We start from the raw sequence: 21025 nt of genomic DNA on the forward strand, positions 1-21025 counted from the left end.
CGGAAGTTAGAGAAGTCGATGTTCATGCCATCAGGTGGAGGCTACCCAGACGGAATATAAGGTGTTGTTCCTCCTTATAGGAGGAACCTTATGGATAGGAGCTACTGGGAGGTAGTCACCCCTAGAATGCAGGAAGCAGGTAACTGGGTGACTGTCAGAAGAAGGAAGGGGAATGGGCAGCCATTGCAATGTAGCCCTGCATTCATTACCCTCAATGATAAGTACTGTATGCTGTTTCGGATACCGTTGAGGGGGGGTGAGCTACCAGGCAGGAGCCCCAGTGATCGGGTCTCTGGTACTGAGTCAGGCACTGTGGCTTAGAAGAAGTGAAATGAATTGCAGTAATGATAGAGGTTCCATAGTTAGTGGAATAGAGGTGTGATTCTGTGGACGTGAAAGAGAAACCCACATGGTATGTTGGCTCCCAGGTGCCAGGGTTAAGGATGTCTCAAGCAGGTCCACGGCATTCTTGAGGTGGAGGATGAGCATCCAGGATGTTACATATTGGCACCAGTGACATAGGGAGGAAAGGCGAGAAGGTCTTGAAGAGAGATTTAAGGGAGCTAGGTGGTAATTTGAAAAGCAGGATTTCCGGAGTAGTAATCTCTGGATTGCTGCATGTGCCACACGCCAGTGAGGGTAAAAATAGAAGCATTTGGCAGATCAATGCATGGGTGAGGAACTGGTGGAGGTGGCAGGGATGCAGATTTCTGGATCATTAGGATTTCTTCTGGAGAAGGTACAACTTATACAAAAGGGGCAAGTTACACATGAAACCGAGGGGCACCAATATCCTTGCGGGCATGTTAGCTAGAGCAGTTCTGGAGGGTTTAAACTAATTTGGCAGGGGGATGGGAACTGGAGTGATAGGGCTGAAGATGGGGCAGTTGTTTACAGACAGAGGCAGTGTGTAGTCAGACTGCTAGCAAGGACAGGCTGATGATAGGGCAAAATTGCAGTCAACAGAACGAGGTGAAATGTAAAAGGAGGACTATATCGAAAAGGGTGATGAGGGTGGTATATTGGAATGCAAACAGTATATAGAATAAAGTAGATGAACTTGTAGTAGGATAGTTAGAGATTGGCAGGTATAATGTTGTGGGCATCACTGAGTCATGGCTGAAAGAAGAGTATAACTGGGAACTTAATACCTAAGGATACACGTTGTATCAAAAGGACAGGCAGGTAGGCGGAGAGGATGGAGTGGCTCTGCTGGTAAAAAAAATGAAATCAAATCCTTAGAAAGAGGTGGCATTGGGTTGGAAGGTGTAGAATCCTTGCAGGCACAGCTGAGGAATTGCAGGAGTTAAAAAGACCCTGATAGAAGTTATATACAGGCCTCCAGACTGTAGTAAAGATGTAGTCTACAAATTACAACAGAAGATAGAAAAAGCTTGTCAAAAGGGCAATACTACAATAGCTGTGAGGGATTTCAAGATGTAAGTGGATCGGGAAAATTAGGATGGTGCTGAATCTCAAGAGAGAGAATTGTAGCATGCCTGCAGGTAGCTTTTTAGAGCAGCTCATGATTGAGCCCTCTAGGGGATCAGCTCTTCTGGATTTGGTGCTGTGCAATGAAACAGAATTGATTAGAGAGCCAATGGGGGCAAGGAAATGGTGGACAAATTGAAGAAGTATTTTTGCATTAATGTTCACTGTGGAAAACACGAGGGGTATGCCGGAAGCTTGAGAGTGTCGGGGGTAGAGGTGAGTGAAGCTGCTGTTATTAAGGAGAAGTTGCTTGGGAGACTGAAAAGTCTGAGGGTAGATAAATCACCTGGATCAGTTGGTCTACACCTCAGGTTTCTGAAAGAGATGGCTGAAGGGATTACGAAGGCATTAGCAATGATCTTTCAGGAATCAATATATTCTGGCATGATTACGGCGAACTGGAAAATTGCAAACACAAACAACACGCTGGAGGAACTTAGCGGGTCGGGCAGCATCCGTGGAAAAGATCGGTCGACGTTTCAGGCCAGAACCCTTCATCAGGACTGTAGGGGGAAGGGGCAGAGGCCCTATAAAGAAGGTGGGGGGAGGGTGGGAAGGAGAAGGCTGGTAGGTTCCAGGTGAAGAACCAGTAATGGGAAAGATAAAGGGGTGGGGAAGGGAGGCAGGGAGGTGATAGGCAGGAAAGGTGAAGAAAGAATAGGGGAAAACACAATGGGTAGTAGAAGGAGGCGGGACCATGAGGGAGGTGGTAGTTAGCTGGGGGAGGGGGCAGAGTGACATAGGGATAGGGGAAGGGAGGGGGAGGGAATTACCGGAAGTTGGAGAATTCTATGTGCAAATGTCACCCCACTCTTCAAGAAGGGAGAGAGGCAGAAGGAAGAAAATTACAGGCCAGTTAGTCTGACCTCAGTAGTTGGGAAGATGTTGGAGCTGTTTGTTAGGGACATGGTTTCAGTACTTGGAGCCACATGATAAAATAGGCCGTCGTCAGCATGGTTTCCTTAAGGGCCTGACAAATCTGTTGAAATCCTTTGAGGAAATAACAAGCAGGATAGACAAAGGAGAATCGGTGAATGTTGTGCACCTGGATTCTCAGAAGGCCTTTTACAAGGTGCCACACGTGAGGCTGCTTGACAAATTAGATCACAAGATCACAAGACAAAGGAGCAGAAGTAGGCCATTCGGCCCATCGAGTCTGCTCCGCAGCTCCCCCATGAGCTAAATTATTCACCCATCTAGTTCCAATTTCCGGCTTTTTCCCCATAGCCCTTGAAACCCTGACTAATTAGATACCTGTCAATCTCCTCCTTAAACACCCTCAATGATCGGGCCTCCACAGCCATATGTGGCAACGAATTCCACAAATCCACGACCCTCTGGCTAAAGGAGGAGCCGATGGTATTACAGGAAAGATGCCAACATGTATAAAGCATTTTCTGATTGGCAGAAGGCAAAGAGCGGGAATAAAGGGAGCCTTTTCTGGTTGGCTGCTGGTAACTAGTGGTGTTCCTCAGAGGGTCTGTGTTGTGATTGCTTCTTTTTATGTTGTATGTCAATGATTTGGATGACGGAATTGATGACTTTTGTTGCTAAATTTGCGGATGATATGAGGGTAGGTGGATGGGCAGGCAGTGTTGAGGAGGCAGGGGGGCTGCAAAAGGACAGATTAGGAGAATGGGCAAAGACATGGCGGAGGGAATACAGTGTTGGGAATGAAAGGGTTATCATATGAGGATTGATTGATGTCTCTGGGTCTGTAACCCTTGGAATTCAGAATAATTCATTGAAATCCATCAAATGTTGAGAGGCCTCAATACAGTGGATGAGGTAAGGATGTTTCCTATGGTGGGGGGAGCCGAGGATCAAAGGGACCTGCATTTAAAATGGAGATGTGGAGCAACTTCTTTAGCTAGAGGGTGGTCAATCTGTGGAATTCATAGCCAATACCTTTTACCCAGGCCAGGAATAGCCAATACCAGAAGAGATTCATTAACGGTGTGTGGAGTAAGGTGTAGGGGAACTGTCAGAGGTAGTATTTTTTTTTACAGGGACTGGTGGGTGTCTGGAATGAACTGCCCAGGGTGATGGTAGCAGCTGATACATAAGGGACATTTAAGATAGGGACTTAAATAGATGCTTATGGACTGTGTAGGAGGGAAGGGTTAGATTGATCAGCACAACACTATGGGCCGAAGGGCCTGTAATGTGCTGTACTGTTCTAAGTTCTGAATTCCTTCAGTAAGACATGTTGTAGTGTTGGAAACCTGTATTTAATCATTCAGTCAGCTTCACTAAAGATATTAACCATCCCTCTCGGTAGCAATCTCTATTGGAGTGGCAGGTTGACTGTTCATTTCTCATTCTGAAGAACCGACACATGATCAAAACTGATACTACAGTGCAATATCCGATCTGATGTTGCACTCTTTTCTATTAATACCGCAGCAGGAATAGGTTGAGTAATGCACAAGCAACTCTTATCAGCTTCACACTTCACTTATCATAATTCATCTGAAATCTAGGGTGAGATAAGCTGTCGGTACTTCGTTCCATGGAACATGAATCAATGATTTCCTGCCTCAGCAGCAGTGAAACGGTGTCTCAATCCCCAAAGGTAGCTCGATTTTCACAAAACAAAGCTCCAGCACAACTCTAACAGTGCAAGAAGAGCAGACCAAAGACAAAGACTACTTGCATTCCTGAAGCCCGATTCTCAGCTCTGTGATTCCCCCAAGTTGCTTGACAGCCCTGCAGGACTTCTGAAATGTAGAGAAAACACAGAACAAAATCCCACAAAGAGCAGCATGATAATGAGCTGGCAATTGCTCAGAAATTTAATCGCATAATACTGTTTCCTTCACTCTTCATTAATTGAAAATCATTGCTTCCCCCCTGATTAAAAACTGATAAGGACCACTTCTCTAATACAAACAGAAAATGCTGGAGATACTCATCAGTTCAGGCAGTAGCTACAGAGAGAGAAACACAGTTAATGTTTCAGGATGATGACCTAAAAGATCTGAGTTAATGAAAGACCATTTGCATGAAGTATAACATTTTTCTTGTTTTTATAAATGCTTCCAGACCTGTTGAGTATCTCCAAATATTTCCGTTTTTATTTCAGATTCCCAGCGGAAGCAGCTTTTGCTTTTTAATGATTTTGTATTTCAGTGCAGGAGGAGATCTTTCCACCATTCGAGCCCTTGAGTTGCTATGAACCAAATGCTGGTAAATTGGATTAGAATGCAAGGGCAGTTGGTGGTGGGCACAGAGCTAGAGGACTCTGTTTCTACGTCTAATGAGTGTAAATCCAACATGATTACTCCACCAGACACATATTCCCCTCCCCTCCCCTTTTGGCATTTTGCAGTCAGGATTGGAATCGGAACCAGGGCTATTATCATGGACAGAAGTTGTGAAATTTGCTTTTTTTTTCCTGAACCTGCAATGTGAAATAAAAAATTACGATAAATTACAAATATTAATTAATAAATAGTGCAAAAGAGGAATAGCAAGATCGTGTTCTGGGGTTCATGGATCGCTCTGATATCAGATGTTAAGAACAAGAAGCTGCTCCGAAAACACCGAGTGTGGGTCTTGAGACTCTTGTACTTCCTTCCTGATAATAGAAATGAGAAGAGGGCATGTCCCGGACGGCATGGGTTCTTAATGATCAGCCTCTTCACGACTCCCTAGCCTCCCTGCAGGGGATGCAGACCCAGCCTTGCACCTCTTCCATTCACTGCATCCAGGGATCTGAACAACCTTCCCAGGTGAAGCCCTTGCACTTTTTCCTGTCCAGTGTACTGTATTTAGTAACACACTGAGGTCTCCTCTACACTGGAGGAACAAAATACAGGTCTGGGTGATCACTGGTGGAGTGCTAGTGTTCAGTTTACAGGAGTGACCTGGAGCTCCTGGTTGCCTGTCACTGTGTCCTTGCCCCACCCTGACCTCTCTGTCTGCAGCCTCCCGCAGTGTTACACCAAGGCTCAATGAAACTGCAGCTCGTCTTTTTTTCCCCTCTCTGTCAGGGCATCTTGTCATCTGTAGAACTCAATACTGAATTCTCCAACTTCTGATAATGGGGTCATAGATTCATACAGAACAGAAATGGGCCCGGCAGCCTACTTGGCCCATGCCAACCAAGGTTCCCATCTAATTTAATTCCTTTTGCCTGTGTTTGGCCATATTTGTCTAAACCTTTCCTGTCCAATGTTGATAATGTACCTGCCAAAACCACTTCCTCTGGCAGCTCATTCCATATACTGATCACCCTCTGGATGAAAAAATTACCACTCAGGTTCCTATTAAATCTTTCCCCTCTCACATTAAACATGTCCTCTAGTCTTGGCAAAATTACCCAACCTTGGGGTAAAAGACTATGCATTCATCCAATCTATGGTTATTATGATTTTATACACCTCTGTAAGATCACCACCTCAGTTTTCTATGCTGCAATGAAAAAAAGTCCCAAATTGCTCAACCTCTTTCCATAACTCAGTTCCTCCGGTCCTGGCAACATCCTTGTAAATCTCCTTTGTACTCTTACCAGCTTAATGACATCTTTCCTACAGTAGGCTGACCAAAGCAGAATGCAATATTCTGAATTCTGGACTATACCAACCTCCTTCTATTCAAACCATTAGTAGAATGTGTAAAGCTCTTTGGGAATAGATGCGGTGTTGACAGCAATACTGCTCGACTTTGTTTGGTAGTCCATTATAGCATGTTAGCCCTGTTCCGACTGACACTGGTCTGGGACTGGTATTGTTTCCCTTTTCCCATTGGGCAGAAGATACAGAAGACTGAAGGCATATGCCACAAGGATCAAAGATAGCTTCTACCACGCTGTTATAAGACAGTTGAATTGTTCTCTAATACAATGAGGTGGACTCTTGACCTGACATTTATCTCGTTATGATCTTGCACATTATTGTGTACCTGAATGGTATGTTCTCTGTCCCTGTTACACATTATTTTGCATTCGGTTATTAGCTTATCTTGTTCTACCTCAATGTACTGTGTAAGGGATTGATCTGCATGAACAGTATGCAGGACAAGCTTTTCACTGTATCTCGTTACACATGACAACAATAAACCAATTCCAATTTCAAAGGAACACATGCAAAATTCTGGAGAAAGACAAGCAGGTCACTCTGCATTAGTGGAGAAGATGAACAGTCAACATTTCATTTCCCTCCATAGGTGCTGTTTCGTCTACTGAGTTCCTCCGTCATTTAGTGTGCGTTGCTCAAGATTCCCACCATATGCAAATCTCTTGTGTGTCTCTCATTTCAAACTGCAACCTCACCAATATCCATACACTGTATAACTGTCTTTCTTTCTGTCCATCTCAAGACTGCCCATTTTCATATCCCATCCTTCTCCAGCTATTTTCCATCATTTGCACATTCTGGATTGTTGGGCACATCCCTGTTGGGCAGACTATACAACATTAGCAACACATCACGCTGACTAAGGAGCCAAATTCTCCAGTTAATGATGGCATCATCTCACCCAGTTACAGATATTGTCTTCCCCCAGCTTCTCTTCCACTCTTAGACCAACTCTCTTTCTCAGTTCTCATCAAGGATATTTCACGTCAATTGTTAACTGTTCCTCTTTCCATGAATTTTACCCAATCTGATACATTTTCCTGGCATCTTCTGTTTTTATTTCAGATTAAGGACATATGCAGTTTTTTGCTTTTCAAACTATACAGAGCATAAATTAAAAAAATCATGGATACAGTTGGACAAATTGAAAAGGCTACTGAATGTGTGATTATAACCTTAAAGACAAAAAGATCATCAAAGAGGTTTAATGTAATTGGGTTGAATGTCACTGAAATTTCATATTATAATCTTATTTTGATCTCAAGCATGAAGGATACTCACAGGGGAACTGTAATGAAGGCCTATGAATTTGGACTGCCTCTTTGACGGAGTGGGGAAGCTTGGAGGAAGTAGGCAATTAGCTTCAGTGATATATTGGGCAACAACATTACACACTGTACCTGTGTCCTGCGGACTTGATAGGGCCTTGTTGGTATCAGGAATTTTCCCATACAGCGTGTCATCAGACTGCAGTGTTGAAGGCATCAGCAGCTATTCCGGCCCTTCTCACTGATGAATGATTTCCAGATTAACAGCCTTGCTCCTGCTGCATCCTTTATTCATTCACAATTCCAGCACAATTATCACCTGAAAGAGATATGAATGAGATTCGGGAATTAACAGCAGCTGCAGCACCAGGAGAGAAAATGAGCTCAGACTGTGGCATTGTGCTTCTCCCTCTCTGAGAGATCTGGGTTGCCTGTCTGCCTTCTCTTCAATGCAGCACTCGAGCTGCAGCATTCTCTGAACTGAAAGTCTCTCCTCTTCCCTTGCCTTTCGTAAGCTGCGTCCAAACATGCTATTGGTTACCCGTCCCTCCTCTTATCACATGGCTCATTCAGATTTAGCATAGACTCTCGAGAAGTGGGTTGAAACATTCTAAACTTTGAAAGAGCATAATACAAATATAATTATCCTATGCTTCACTTAACACCAGCTCACCTCATGGTTATTAAGGCCTGTGGGTGTCTGCCCATCCCAAGGACCCAGACTGAATAAGATAGGGCAGGCTGACACTGACTGATAGGGACATGAAACAGCCACATGGTCCACATGTTCTGTGTTATCTATTATCCAGAGGTGGTGTTGCTGATTGGCTGCCCTGGTCCTGCTGTTCAACTATGAAAAGTTCAAAGTAAATTTATTATCAAAGTACGTATGTGTCACCATATGCACCCTGAGATTCATTTTCTTGTGGGCATACTCAATAAGTACACAATAGAGTAATAACCATAATATAGTCAATGAAAGACTGCACCAACTTGGGCATTCAACCAGTTCGACCAAAAGACAACGAACTGTGCAACCAAACAAAAAAAAAATCAAAACTACCACAACCACCATCATAAATAAATAAATAAGAAATAAATATCAACCACATGAGATGAAGAGGTCTTAAAAGTGAGTGCATAGGTTGTGGGAACATTTCAATGAGAGGGCAAGTGAAGTTATCCTCTCTGGTTCAAGACCCTGATGAGCGAGGGGTAATAACTGTTCCTCAACCTGGAGGTGTGGGTCCCAAGGCTCCTGTACCTCCTTCCTGATGGCAGTAGCAGGATGTGAGCATGTTGATAAGTTCATATGTTGTGACCTTTCTAGATTTCCTCTGCCACATAAATGGCCTGTCCTCCACAACTTCAATTTCAGGTCACTTTAGAAATAATTTCAGGGGTCCGTTTTTGTCTTCATCATTATGCAACATCCAAAAGATTCAATGGCAACTATTTTGAGGGTGAGCAAGGAGCGCTCTGTGGTGTCCAAACAGATCACTCGAGCAGCATTATAAACCTTGCTGTATGCAACTTGGTTCCTGAATTCCCTTGCATTCCATCAGGAACTGTACTTCAAAATAAAACTTCAACAGTTGCCAAGCACTTGCCTTGAAAACGTCCTGCAGGACATCTTGTATCTGCCCAATTAACGTTCATGATGAAGCTGTTGGATATAATCAGGCCCCAAAGGAGAGCGATGAAGGACAGTGTGCAGAATTATGATGCAAAGTGTCACCACAATTAACTACCTCATTTCATACAGTGTATTAATCCATGATTTCAGCTTGCCATGTAGGGCTATTAATACATTTGGTGCTTTGGAGTTGTGGTGTCTATTGAAATAACTGTATAGGGACAAGGGAGACACGAGAGACTGCAGATGTAGAATGAGGAGCAGAAAAGAAAACTGCTGGAGGTACTCTGTAGGTCAGGCAGCATCTGTGGAGGCAGAGGGAGGGTTGACTTTTTCAGATCAAGACTCTGCCTCAGTGGAGAGGGGAGAGAGCCAGAATAAAATGTGAGGGATGGGGTGAGACAGGGGCTGGTAGAGGAAGGAGATGATGGGCAGGTGGAGCTCGGCTGGAGGAGAGTAAGGAGTGGAGTTAGAGATGGTAGCTGGTGGGTGAAAGGTAGAGATAGATAAGGGAAGAGAAAAAAAAGAGGAGACGTGATGGAGGAGGGGAGGGGCGAGTTAGAGACAGAGGGCGGAAGGTGATAAGTGGAGACAGAAGAAGCTGCAGATGTTAGGACAGGATAAATAAGAAAGGTGAACAAGGTAAGGGAGGAATAAGTGGCAAATGGAACCGACTGGGGAGGAGACTGGAGAAGTAGAAGTTGTAGTGTTGTAGTGAGTGGGTGAAAGGGAGGTGGAACCAGGTGGAACAAAGGAACGAAACTGAGTGATGGAGATGAGTAAACGAGGAGAGAGAGGGAACCCAGGAACTGGGATTGGTTTATTATTGTCAAATGTACCAAGATATGGTGAAAAGCTTGTCTTGTATACATTTCATACAGATCAAATCATTACACAATGCTTTCAGATAGAACAAGGTAAAACAATAACAGAATGTGGGTTTCCGGAGATTGGAATATTTAGTGCTTGTACCACTGGGTTGCAATTTCCATGTGGAATATGAGGTTTCGTTCTTCTGTTTTGTGTTTGGCCTCACCGTCACGGTGGAGAAGGTCGAGAATTGGCAGGTCATGGTGGGAATGGGAAGAGGAATTTAGATGACATATAACTGGAAGCTCAACATGGTTGCTGCAGACAGTGTGTAGGTGTTCTGCAAAATTGTCACCTAATCACAACTTTGTTTCCCCCTCTCCCCCCCCCCCACTGTGGAGGAGACCACACAGAAAGCACCAAGTGCTGTGGACAAGATTGGAGGAGGTGCACGCAAATATTTGTCTGATCTGGATGGTGGTGAGGTAGGATCATAAGTCCTAGGATTCATCATGGTCCATTTGGTCCATCAAGTCTTCTCTGCCATTTCATCACGGTCCATTTGGTCCATCAAGTCTTCTCTGCCATTTCATCACGGTCCATTTGGTCCATCAAGTCTTCTCTGCCATTTCATCATGGTCCATTTGGTCCATCAAGTCTTCTCTGCCATTTCATCACGGTCCATTTGGTCCATCAAGTCTTCTCTGCCATTTCATCATGGCAGATTTATTATCCCTGTCCACCCCTTTCTACTTCCTTTTTCCTGTAACCTTTGACTCCCCGATCAATCAAAAGCCCATCAACCTCTGGCTTAAATATACCCAATGACTTAGCCTGCACAGGCATCTGTGTCAAAGAATTCCAAGATTTACCACCCTTTGGCTAAAGAAAGAGGGTTCATTCATTCACAATTCACATTATTCATTCACAATTCCAGCACAATTATCACCTGAAAGAGATATGAATGAGATTTGGGAATTAACAGGAGAGAAAATGAGCTCAGACTGTGGTAGTATGCACCCTCTGCCTAAACAGCTTTCCTCATCTCTGTTTTAAATGGATATCCCTCAATTCTGAGGCTGTGCACTCTGATCCAAGACTCCCCCACTATAGGAAACATCCTCTCCACATCCACTCTATCCAGACCTGTCAATATTTGACAGGTTTCAATAAACTAACCCCTCATTCTTCAATTTTCCAGCGAGCACAGGCACAGAGCCATCAAGCACTCCTCATACGTTAACCCTCTTATCCCTGGGATCTATCTCCTGAACCTCCTCTGGATTCTCTCCAATACCAACACATTCTTTCTTAGATACAGGACCAATACTGTAGGAGATTTAGGTGCAAATGTTGCATTTCCTACAGTTGCATGACTGAGAAATTATTCTGCATAAAACGACTCTGTGCACAGCACTAAACGAGAATCCGCTTTCAATAATCATAGACTGCAGAAAACCTATGCCAGTCACAATTAACTTCACAAGTTTAAGCAGAAAATGCAAGGACTCTACAATTCTGGTTAAGACAACAGTTAGTAAAGACAGGTGCTTGAGAAATCTAGAAGCCCAACACTCTACAGCACACCACAGGGGCCTGCAGGGCTCATGTATTTATAGAGGGAATTCCAGTGTTTGAAGCCCAATGACCAATGGCGATGTAATGGGAGATGAAGACATACAGTGAGCTTGTACTGGCTGACTGTACAGTGTTGTGGAACTGAAGACCATCTCAGAGATATAGAGGGATGAGACCACACAGTCACCCAAACACAAGGGTGAGAGTTTGAAACTGGCTGCTTTTTGGACCAGAAACAGTGCTTGAATTAGGCCACAGACTCCATGGTTTTGGATCAGCTGAGGTTTATGGAGAATGGAAGATAATTAGGGGAAATTTGGGGATTTTTATACACCAAACTGTCATAAAAATTCGTTTTTGAGTCACTAACATAAATTGAGAAGTAACATTCAGATACAGCAAGGAACTAGGAAGGACAGTTATATATATGCTTTTATTGCAAGAGAAATTGAGTAAAGGAATGAAGAAATATTTTTTCCAGCTACATTCGGCCCCACTGATGCCACATTTGGAATAACGTCTCCAGATCTGGTGTCGCCACTGAATGAAAGATACACGTGTTTTGGAAGTGCAGCGATGATTGGTTCCTGAGGTGATACATGACAACAGAATAAAGTCTGTGCAACCTGACTTCAGAAGAATGGCAGTTGGACTGATGAAATGTATAAAATTCTCATGGGGCTTGACGAAGTTGATACGGAATTAATTTCTTGTGGCTGTGGTTTCCGGAACCAAGGGTCACAGTCTCATACTGTGCACAGTTCTGGCTGCCCAATGAAAGGACAATCATCAAATTGGAAAAACTGCAGAAAAGAGTCATGAAAATGCTACTGGGATTGGAGAGACTGCATTTACTGGAACTTCTTTCCTTGGAGTGTAGGAGGCTGAGTGATGACCTTGGAGAGGTTTGTTAAATCCTGAGGAACATAGATAAAGTGAATCGTCACAACATTTTACCCAGGGTAGAGACCATGTTGGGTAAAGGGTGTACCTGGAGAATTGTTCACCTGAGAATGTACCTGGAGAGTTGTGTACCTGAGAATGTATCTGTAGCATTGTGTACCTGAGAATGTACCTGGAGCGTTGTATACCTGAGACGGGATGCATCTGTAGAGTTGTGTACCTGAGAATGCACCTGGTATGTTGTTCACCCGAGACGGTACCTGGAGTGTTGTGCACCCGAGATGGTACCTGGAGGGTTGTGCACCCAAGACTGTAGCTGGTGTGTTGTGCACCCGAGACTGTACCTGGAGTGTTGTGCACCCGAGACTGTACCTGTAGAGTTGTGTACCTGAGAATGCATCTGGTGTGTTGTGCACCCGAGATTGTACCTGGAGAATTGTGAACCTGAGGATGTACCTGGAGAGTTGTGTACCTGAGAATGCACCTGTAGAATTATGTACCTGAGAATACACCTGGAGTGTTGTGTACCTGAGAAAGGTTGAACCTACCATAGGGGGAGTGCAGTGAGGATTCATTAAACTGGTTTTGGGGTGTGGCAAGTTTATGTTGTCAGGAGATGGGGACTGTATTCTCTAGAATTTAGATGAATGAGAACAGATCACACCAAAAGAGCTCAATCAGTGAATGCAGGGACAATGCTTCCTTTGGCTGAGAGATCTACCATCATCGGACACAGAGTAACGAAAGGTCACCCAGATCTGAGGTGAGAGAAGCTGTTTTACACCAATAGTGATGGATATTTGGTATTCATCAAACCCCGGAAGGTTTCAGATACTGAGTCCCTTGAAATAATTCAAATCAATGATTGAGGAATTTCTGGATATTAAAGGAATTGAGGGTCAAAGGTACAGCGCAGGAAACTGGCTCGGAGGAGATAATGAACACAAAGCAGGCTCGAACATTCGACAATCACCTCCTGCTTCGGATGTTTTCTGGAATTGGGGGAAAGGGAGTGGTGTAGGGCATGCTGCTGAGGAGAGAGATGAATGAGGTGGTGGTCAGACAGAAGAGGGAGAGTGTGCTGATACCCTTCCACCACACGTCTTGCCTTACATAATCTGGAGTCCATCGGGAAGATCACAGACTGTGGCCGATACTTCCTTCTCTCTCCCATGGAGAAGAGTGACTGTAACTCTGAGCCAAACCCCACAATCACAGGGAACTAGAGGAATCACGCCAGTGAGTGGTGCAGGGGGGTGGGAACCAGAGTGTTAGGGCAGCTAGTGAGTGGATCGGTTGTGGGAAAAGTAGATAGGAAGCCTACACACAAAGATGGGAACTGGAAATTTGAGCATGGTGGGACTAATGTCCTGAGTTGTGTCTATTTCAATGCAAGGAGTACTGTAGGTAAGACAGATGAGCTTAAAGCAGCATGTGGAAATATTATATTGAAGTTATTAGTGAGACTTGGTTGCAGGAAGAGCAGGACTGGCAGTTCAATGTTCCAGGGCTCTGTTGTTTAAGACTTCATAGAGGGGGAGGAATTACATTGCGAGCATCTGCCTTACTCTTCAGGGAAAATATCATGGCAGTGCTCAGACAGGACTGACTGGAGGCTATCTGAGTGGAACTGAGGAATAAGAAAGGGATGACTACATTAATGGGATTATATTACAGCCCTCCCAATAGTGTGTGGGATGAAGAGGAGAAAATTTGTAGCAAGATGACAGATTATTGCAAGAAATATAAGATTGCAATAGTAACACACATAAAAGTTGCTGGTGAACGCAGCAGGCCAGGCAGCATCTCTAGGAAGAGGTACAGTTGATGTTTCGGGCCAAGACCCTTCGTCAGGACTAACTGAAAGAAGAGCTAGTAAGAGATTTAAAAGTTGGAGGGGGAGGCGGAGATCCAAAATGATAGGAGAAGACAGGAGGGGGAGGGATGGAGCCAAGAGCTGGACAGTGGATTGTCAAAAGGGATATGAGAGGATCGTGGGACAGGAGGCCCAGGGAGAAAGAAAAGGGGGAGGGGGAGAAACCCAGAGGATGGGCAAGAGGTATAGTGAGAGGGACAGAGAGAGAAAAAGGAGAGAGAGAAGAAGAATGTGTGTATATAAATAAATAAATAACAGATGAGGTACGAGGGGGAGGTGGGGCACTAGCGGAAGTTTGAGAAGTCAATGTTCATGCCATCAGGTTGGAGGCTACCCAGACGGAAAAGAAGGTGTTGTTCCTGCAACCTGAGTTGCAATTGCAATAGATTGCAATAGTAGGTGATTTTAATTTTTCACATATAGACTGGGGCTTGATGGAGAGAGTTTGTATTTAGGAAAATTTCCTTAACCAATGTATAGAGGTTCCAATGAGAGAGAATGACACTGGATCTCCTATTGACAAATGAGGCAAGGCACATGACACAACTGTGTGTAGTGGAACACTTCGGGGCCAGTGATTATAACACCATTATCTTCAAGATAATTATAAAGAATGACTGGACTGGTCATCAGGTTGATATTCTAAACTGGAGAACGGCCACTTTGATGATATCAGAAAGGAACTGGCAGGTGTGGACTGGTCTTCTGGCAATGGATTCTTTGTAAGTGGAAGGCCTTCAAAAACAAAACTTCTGAGAGTACAGAGTTTGTATGTTTCTGGCAAAATAAAAGGCAAGGCTAACAGGTTGAGGGAATTTTGGATTTTGACGGGTATTAACCCCTGGTTAACAAGAAGGAGGAGGTGCAGAACATGTATGGGTAACAAGGAACAAACGGAGTGCTCGAGGGGTATAAGAAATACAAAAGAAGATGGAGGGAAGTCAGAGAGGGTGACCCAGTCAAACACAGGCCGATGACACTGACCACCTTCTTGAACAAAATACCAGAGGAGCTCAGCAGGTCAGTAGCATCTTTGGAGAGAAATAAACGGTCGATGTTTTGGTCAGAGACCCTTCGACAGGGCTGGAAGGAAGGGGTAGAGGCCAGAATAAGAAGGGGTGAACGAGAGGAGCGGGTGGAGGGTGAGACCAGGTGAGGGGGAAGGGTTGGGTGGGTGGAGTCAGCAATGGATGATATCTTACAAGTTTGTTTTCTCAGATATAGCTGGAGTTAACCCACCATTTTCTAAAGACACAAATGGATGCATTTATATTTTAGTGAAGTTTTATTTCTCAAATGCCTGAGTGCTGTGAATTCTCTCCTCAATTCCCTGGAGTTTGTTGTCCTTATCTTAATGGCTCTGAAGTTGATCACTACTCGCATGGGCTTCGCTCGGCCTTCTTCAGTTTTGGATCTTTCTTCTTGGGACAGTGACGATGTGCTTTTTTCTTTTCTCCCTTTGGAGAGGCTGCTGGCAGGAACAGTATACAAACTGGTCAGTTTAAGTCCAGCAACATGCCATTGCTATTTGTCTAATAAATGTTTCAGTGACTGACCAATCAATGAGCTGCCGTCTGTCTATTCAGGCAAATAGTAGCTCAACAATATATCATTAACATCTAAGTAATATATGTCTATTAAGACACTGAAGAACACCATTCAGCCCATCAAGTAAATGCTGGCTTCCAACAGAGCAATACAAAAGTTCCATTCTCTTTTTTGTCCTCATAATTCATTCCCTTTCACATTCTTATCAATTACCTTTACCTCCCTCCCTCTGCTCTCTGTGGGGGTCCTTCCCTCTGTGATTTCCTTGACCATTCATCCCTCCCCACTCATCTCCCACCTGGCACATATCCCTGCAAACAGTCTAGATGCAACACTTGCCCAGACACCCCCTCCCTCACCTCCATTCAGGGGCATGTGAGGCAACACTTCACAAGCCAATCTGCTGTGGTCACCTGTTGTCTGTGGTGCTCCCAATGCGGCCTCCTCTACATTGGTGAGACCCATTGTAAATTAGGGGACTGCTTCATCGAGCACCCTCATACCATCCGCCACAAGCGGGAATTCCAAAGGGCCAAATATTTTAATTCCGATCCCTATTCCCGCTCCAACATGCCGGTCCATGGACTCCTCTTGTGCTAAGATGAGGCCACCCTCAGGGTGGAGGAGCAACATATCTTGATAACCTCCAACCTGAATAGCAATTTCTCTTTCCAATAAACAAATCCCTCCCCACTCTGACCTTTTACTTCTCACCTGCCCATTACCTCACCATGGGTCCCCTCCTCCTTCTCCTATTGTCCACCCTCCTCTCCTATCAGATTCCTTCTTCTCCAGCCCTTAATCTTTCCCATCCACCTGGCTTCATGTATAACCTTCCAGTTATCTCCCGCCCCCCCCCCCCACATTATTATTCCGGCATTTTCCCCTTCATTTTCAGTCCTGAGGAAGGGTCTCAGCCTGAAGCATCGACTATCTATTCATTTCCATAGGTGATGCCTAACCTGTTGAGTTCCTCCAGCAATTTGTGTGTGTTGCTCATCAGTTCCTTTTTGATTTATTTTGCCATTTGCCTAATAATTTAAAGAGTCCAAATACCCTACTGACTGCACACTTTTGGGATGTGGGGGGATTGGGATTCGAGCTTCTGGATGTAATGTTCACTGCCGCAGGGAGGATATGCACACTCCATGTGGACCAGCAGCCGAGGACAGGATCGAACTTGGGTCACTGGAGCTGAGAGGCAGTGGCTCTCCCTGTTGTGTGAAACCCTCAGAAACATCTGCAAGTGTCTGTCTAATACACCTGTTGATAACTCCCTAACATTCTCAATAGTATCGGTCTGTGATTATGCTCTCTCATAACTCCTGTGTCTGCCTAATGAACCTTTCAACAGTTCAGAACCATTACCAGCATTGTATATTTGATCAGGCTCACAAAAGTGTAAGAGCAGATCATGTCCTATAAAGGGTATACTGTAGAAAGGATATATTGACATTGGAGAGCGTTCAGAGAAGATTCACCAGAATGATTCCAGGAATGAAAGGGTTACTGTATGAGGAACATCTGGCAGCTCTTGGGCTGTATTCCCTAAAGTTCATGAGAACGAGGGGGGTTCTCATAGAAACATTCTGAATGTTCAAAAGCCTGAACAGATTAGATATGGCAAAGTTATTTCCCATGGTAGGGGAGTCTAGGACAAGACTTCAGGATTGAAGGATGTCCATTTAGAACAGAGATCCAGAGAAATTACTTTAATCAGAGGGTGGTAAATCAGTGGAATTTGTTGCCACGAGAGGCTGCGGAGGCCAAGTCATTGGGTGTATTTAAGGCAGAGATAGATAGGTTCTTGATTAGCCAGGGCACCAAAGGGTATGGGGAGAAGGCAGGGGAGTGGGGATGACTGGAAGAATTGGATCAGCCCATGATTGAATGGCAGAGCAGACTTGATGGGCTGAATGGCCTGCTTCTGCTCCTATATATTATGGTTTTATGGTCTTATAGAACTATCCATAACAGCGCACCCATTGACGGTTATCTGAAAATAATCCACTATTCAATAATGTTTTGGCAGTATTTGTGAAATGAACTGTTAGCAACTTATCTACCTGATCAATTCTACAGGGTTCACAAACTTTCTAGCATCATTCTAAATAGGGTATGGGAAGAAGGCAGGGGAGTGAGGATGACTGGAAGAATTGGATCAGCCCATGATTGAATGGCAGAGCAGACTCGATGGGCTGAATGGCCTACTTCTGCTCCTATCTATTATGGTCTGTTAACCTCAGTCCGTACTAGTGTTGTTTTTCCAGAGACAGTTTCACTCCCCTGTCTGTATTATCTGCATTATTTTAATAATTTCTAGTGTTTCTTACCCCTCAGCATCTGTGTATGTTACACCCTGTCTGATTTAGTCTGTTTTGTGCCTCAGTGTCCATTGGTTTTTATATGGATAATATTGGTTTTTTTCATATTTCTCACTGTTTAGACAGTTACTCGGAATTCATTGCTCCCTGTGATGTGCTGTACTGTTCTATGTTCCTTGTTCTAAAATCCAAGCCCCTTCATGGTCCATGGGTTATTTTACCTGATTCTGCTGCTGCGGCAGGCTGTTCATCGGCTGGTTTTGCCTCGGCCGGTTTCTCTTCGGCCGGTTTCTCTTCGGCCAGTTTCTCTTCGGCTGCCTGCTCCTCAGCTGGTTCCTCCTTGGTTTCAGGTTCCTTGGCAGGTTCCTTCTCAGCTGTTGGCTTCTCTGTTGGGAGGGAAACCATTGAAGTCATATGGACATATGTGTTACATAATAATACTTCAGATGTGACACTGCAGTATTAGACTTGTGTTCTTCTTCCTGAAGACAGACTGTCAATTCCACATGATACACGGCTCAGTGTTTGTCTGCAAGCCATTCAGTGTATGGGTCAGACAGTTGTTGATGAATGGACCAGAAAATGCCATTATCTGTCAGTCCCTGTGTTATATTCTGTAACTTCAAAGCATTAAACTAATTCAAAGGAATTCACGGAGTCTGAAATGTGAATCTAACTTCAATTTTACTTTAAGCGAGGCGGACCTGTTTTACATGGTGCATGCAATTCACGTATTTATACAGATAAGCTGTAATGAATTATTCAAATGAACAAGAATGCCCAATCATACAATGTATATACAAGGTTACTCCAATATTACTGAAGTATTAAATACACAAAACTCCTCCCTGCTTAGCTATAAACTCCAACTCAATAGAGAATGCATCTCAGCCATATACATAGTATACTATATAATGCAACTTCTTTATACAGACATCCACGGCATAGTAAATTTTAATTTGTCCCATTCAGGCTGAAAGATGTAATTGCTGCTGAGGGTTTTTCCTCTTTTGGGATAATGTCTTTCCTGACGAGAGAGGTAACTCTGCTTGGCAGGTGAGAATTGTGGCTGTGACACAATCTCGGGTTCTGGGGCTTCCACCGTGGTGGTTGTAGGAGTTGACTGAGACTTCCTCGTCCACAGCTTCATCTGATTCCTTTCTTTTTGGCTTTCTATTCATCCAGCTGGGCTTTGGTCTTTGCACCTACTTTTACAAGCAGCTTATTGTGAGCCCATTGAAGGTCATGCAATGACCTAAATGCACACAGAGTAGATTTTGTTTCTTCACAAAGCTTGCAAATTTCCTGAAGCTTCTTGAACTTTCTTCCAGCTTAAAATCAGCCACATTTCACAAGTAACTGCCTGATTAACCTATCAGAAGCTTTTTCAGATATGTTGCCAACAAACACTATTGATGTTGGACCACTGCTTTTGTCACTTTCACATGTCCACTGACCAGCATGATCCTTCCTTGGTCCAATATGCTTTCCAACCAGAGGCACTGAGTTTGGTACCGATACTTGATGGCTTTCTGTTGGGGAACAGTTCATGGTGTGCAGCACGGAGATAGTTGTGGCATCATCCAGTAATTTTCTTAAACTGCTTTCAGTTGGCTTCATAGCAGGGGATGTATCATGCAAATTATGCAACTGGGTCACCTCAATCTCAGGACTTTTCACAAGCTTATCGACTCTTTTTTTAAAAAGACACTTGCAATGCATCACAAGTCATTTCAAAAGCCTCTGGTAAGTAATTGTTGTAGAGTTGGTATTGTGCGATGCAGAATTTGATATTATTTGTGAAATAGTTCACTAACGATTTCCATTTTTACCATTTCCGAAGTGAATTCGTCATTCCTCCCTGAAAGTGGCTGCAGGAGTTCGTAGATCAGTAAAGGGAGCCTGTCGCAATCTTGCCTTTATTGGACGAGGCAGTGATTTCAAGTCAGAAAGTTATACTGCAGATTTATAAAACTCTACTCTGGGTGCACCTGTTGTATTGCATTCAGTTCTGGTCATCCCACCGTAAGAAGAACGTTGAGGATGTCACATCTATAGAAGATGTGGGGTCTGCAAGTGAGGAAATTGAGGATCAATTGCACCGGGGGGTATTGAGGCTAAGGTCTAGGAACTTATTGATTAGTTTTGAAAGGATGCTGGTTTTGAATGCAAAGCTGTAGTCAATAAAGAGCATCAAGATATTTGCATCTTTGTTCTCCAGAAGTTCCAGGATTGAGTGAAGAGCCAGTGAGATGGCATCTGCAGTAGGCCTGATGCTCTGGAAGGCCATTTGGAGCGGATCCAAGTTGCTTCTCTGACAGGAGTTGATATGTTTTATCACCATCCTCTCAAAACACTTCTTCACTGTGGATCTAAGTGCTACTGGATAATAGTCATAGAGGCAGGTCACCATGCTCTTCTTGGTTACCAGAAAATTCGAATCCTGCTTGAAGCAGGTGGGTACCTCAGACTGATGATGTGATAGGTTAAAGATCTTGAACACTCCAACCAGTTGATCAGTGCAGGTATTTGGTACTTGTGCAGGTACCCCATCTGGGCCAGATGCTTTCCATGGGTTCACCATCCTGAAAGCTGCTTGCATGTTGGCTTCAGAGACTGAAATCATTGTATCACTGGGGGTTGTGAGAGTTTGTGATAGTTCCTCTATGCTTTGATGGTTAGAGTGAGCATAGAAGGCATCGAGCTCATCTGGAGGCAAAGCCCTGCTGTCGCATAAATCGTTTGATTTAACTTCATAGGAGGTGAAAACATTCCAGCCCTGCCACAGCTGTTGAGCATCCTTCAGTGATTCAAGTTTAGTCTGGAACTGCCACTTCACTTGTGAGATGGCTTTCCAAGATCATACTTGGACCTCTGGTAGCTTTCTTGGTCACCAGACTCTCAGCAGATTGTGGGTCTCATAGTTCATCTAGGGCCTCTAGTTAGGAAAGAGTCTGAAGGCTTTTGTGGGGACTTACTCGTCTACAACAATGTTGATAAAATCCATGATA

At 44.1% G+C, this 21025-nt stretch overlaps 1 protein-coding gene and 1 long non-coding RNA gene across 2 annotated transcripts in view; both read right to left on the reverse strand.

Annotated features, from left to right (window-relative positions):
• The window catches only part of LOC134360095 (uncharacterized), a 136419-nt gene that overhangs the window by 66194 nt on the left and 49200 nt on the right, over positions 1-21025 (reverse strand). The window contains exons 12-13 of the mRNA XM_063074175.1: positions 18236-18400; positions 15520-15613 (exon numbers count right to left, since the gene is read on the reverse strand). Of these exons, the coding sequence (XP_062930245.1) occupies positions 15520-15613; positions 18236-18400 (259 nt within the window). The remainder of the gene's footprint in view (positions 1-15519; positions 15614-18235; positions 18401-21025) is intronic.
• On the reverse strand, positions 4147-8076 carry LOC134359988 (uncharacterized). The gene is made up of 3 exons (XR_010021227.1): positions 8013-8076; positions 7472-7658; positions 4147-4211 (listed from the first exon to the last, which is right to left on the reverse strand). It is a non-coding gene; the product is annotated as an uncharacterized LOC134359988 (long non-coding RNA).

Source organism: Mobula hypostoma, chromosome 21 (genome assembly GCF_963921235.1).
Source record: "Mobula hypostoma chromosome 21, sMobHyp1.1, whole genome shotgun sequence".
NCBI classification, from domain to species: Eukaryota; Metazoa; Chordata; class Chondrichthyes; order Myliobatiformes; family Myliobatidae; genus Mobula; species Mobula hypostoma.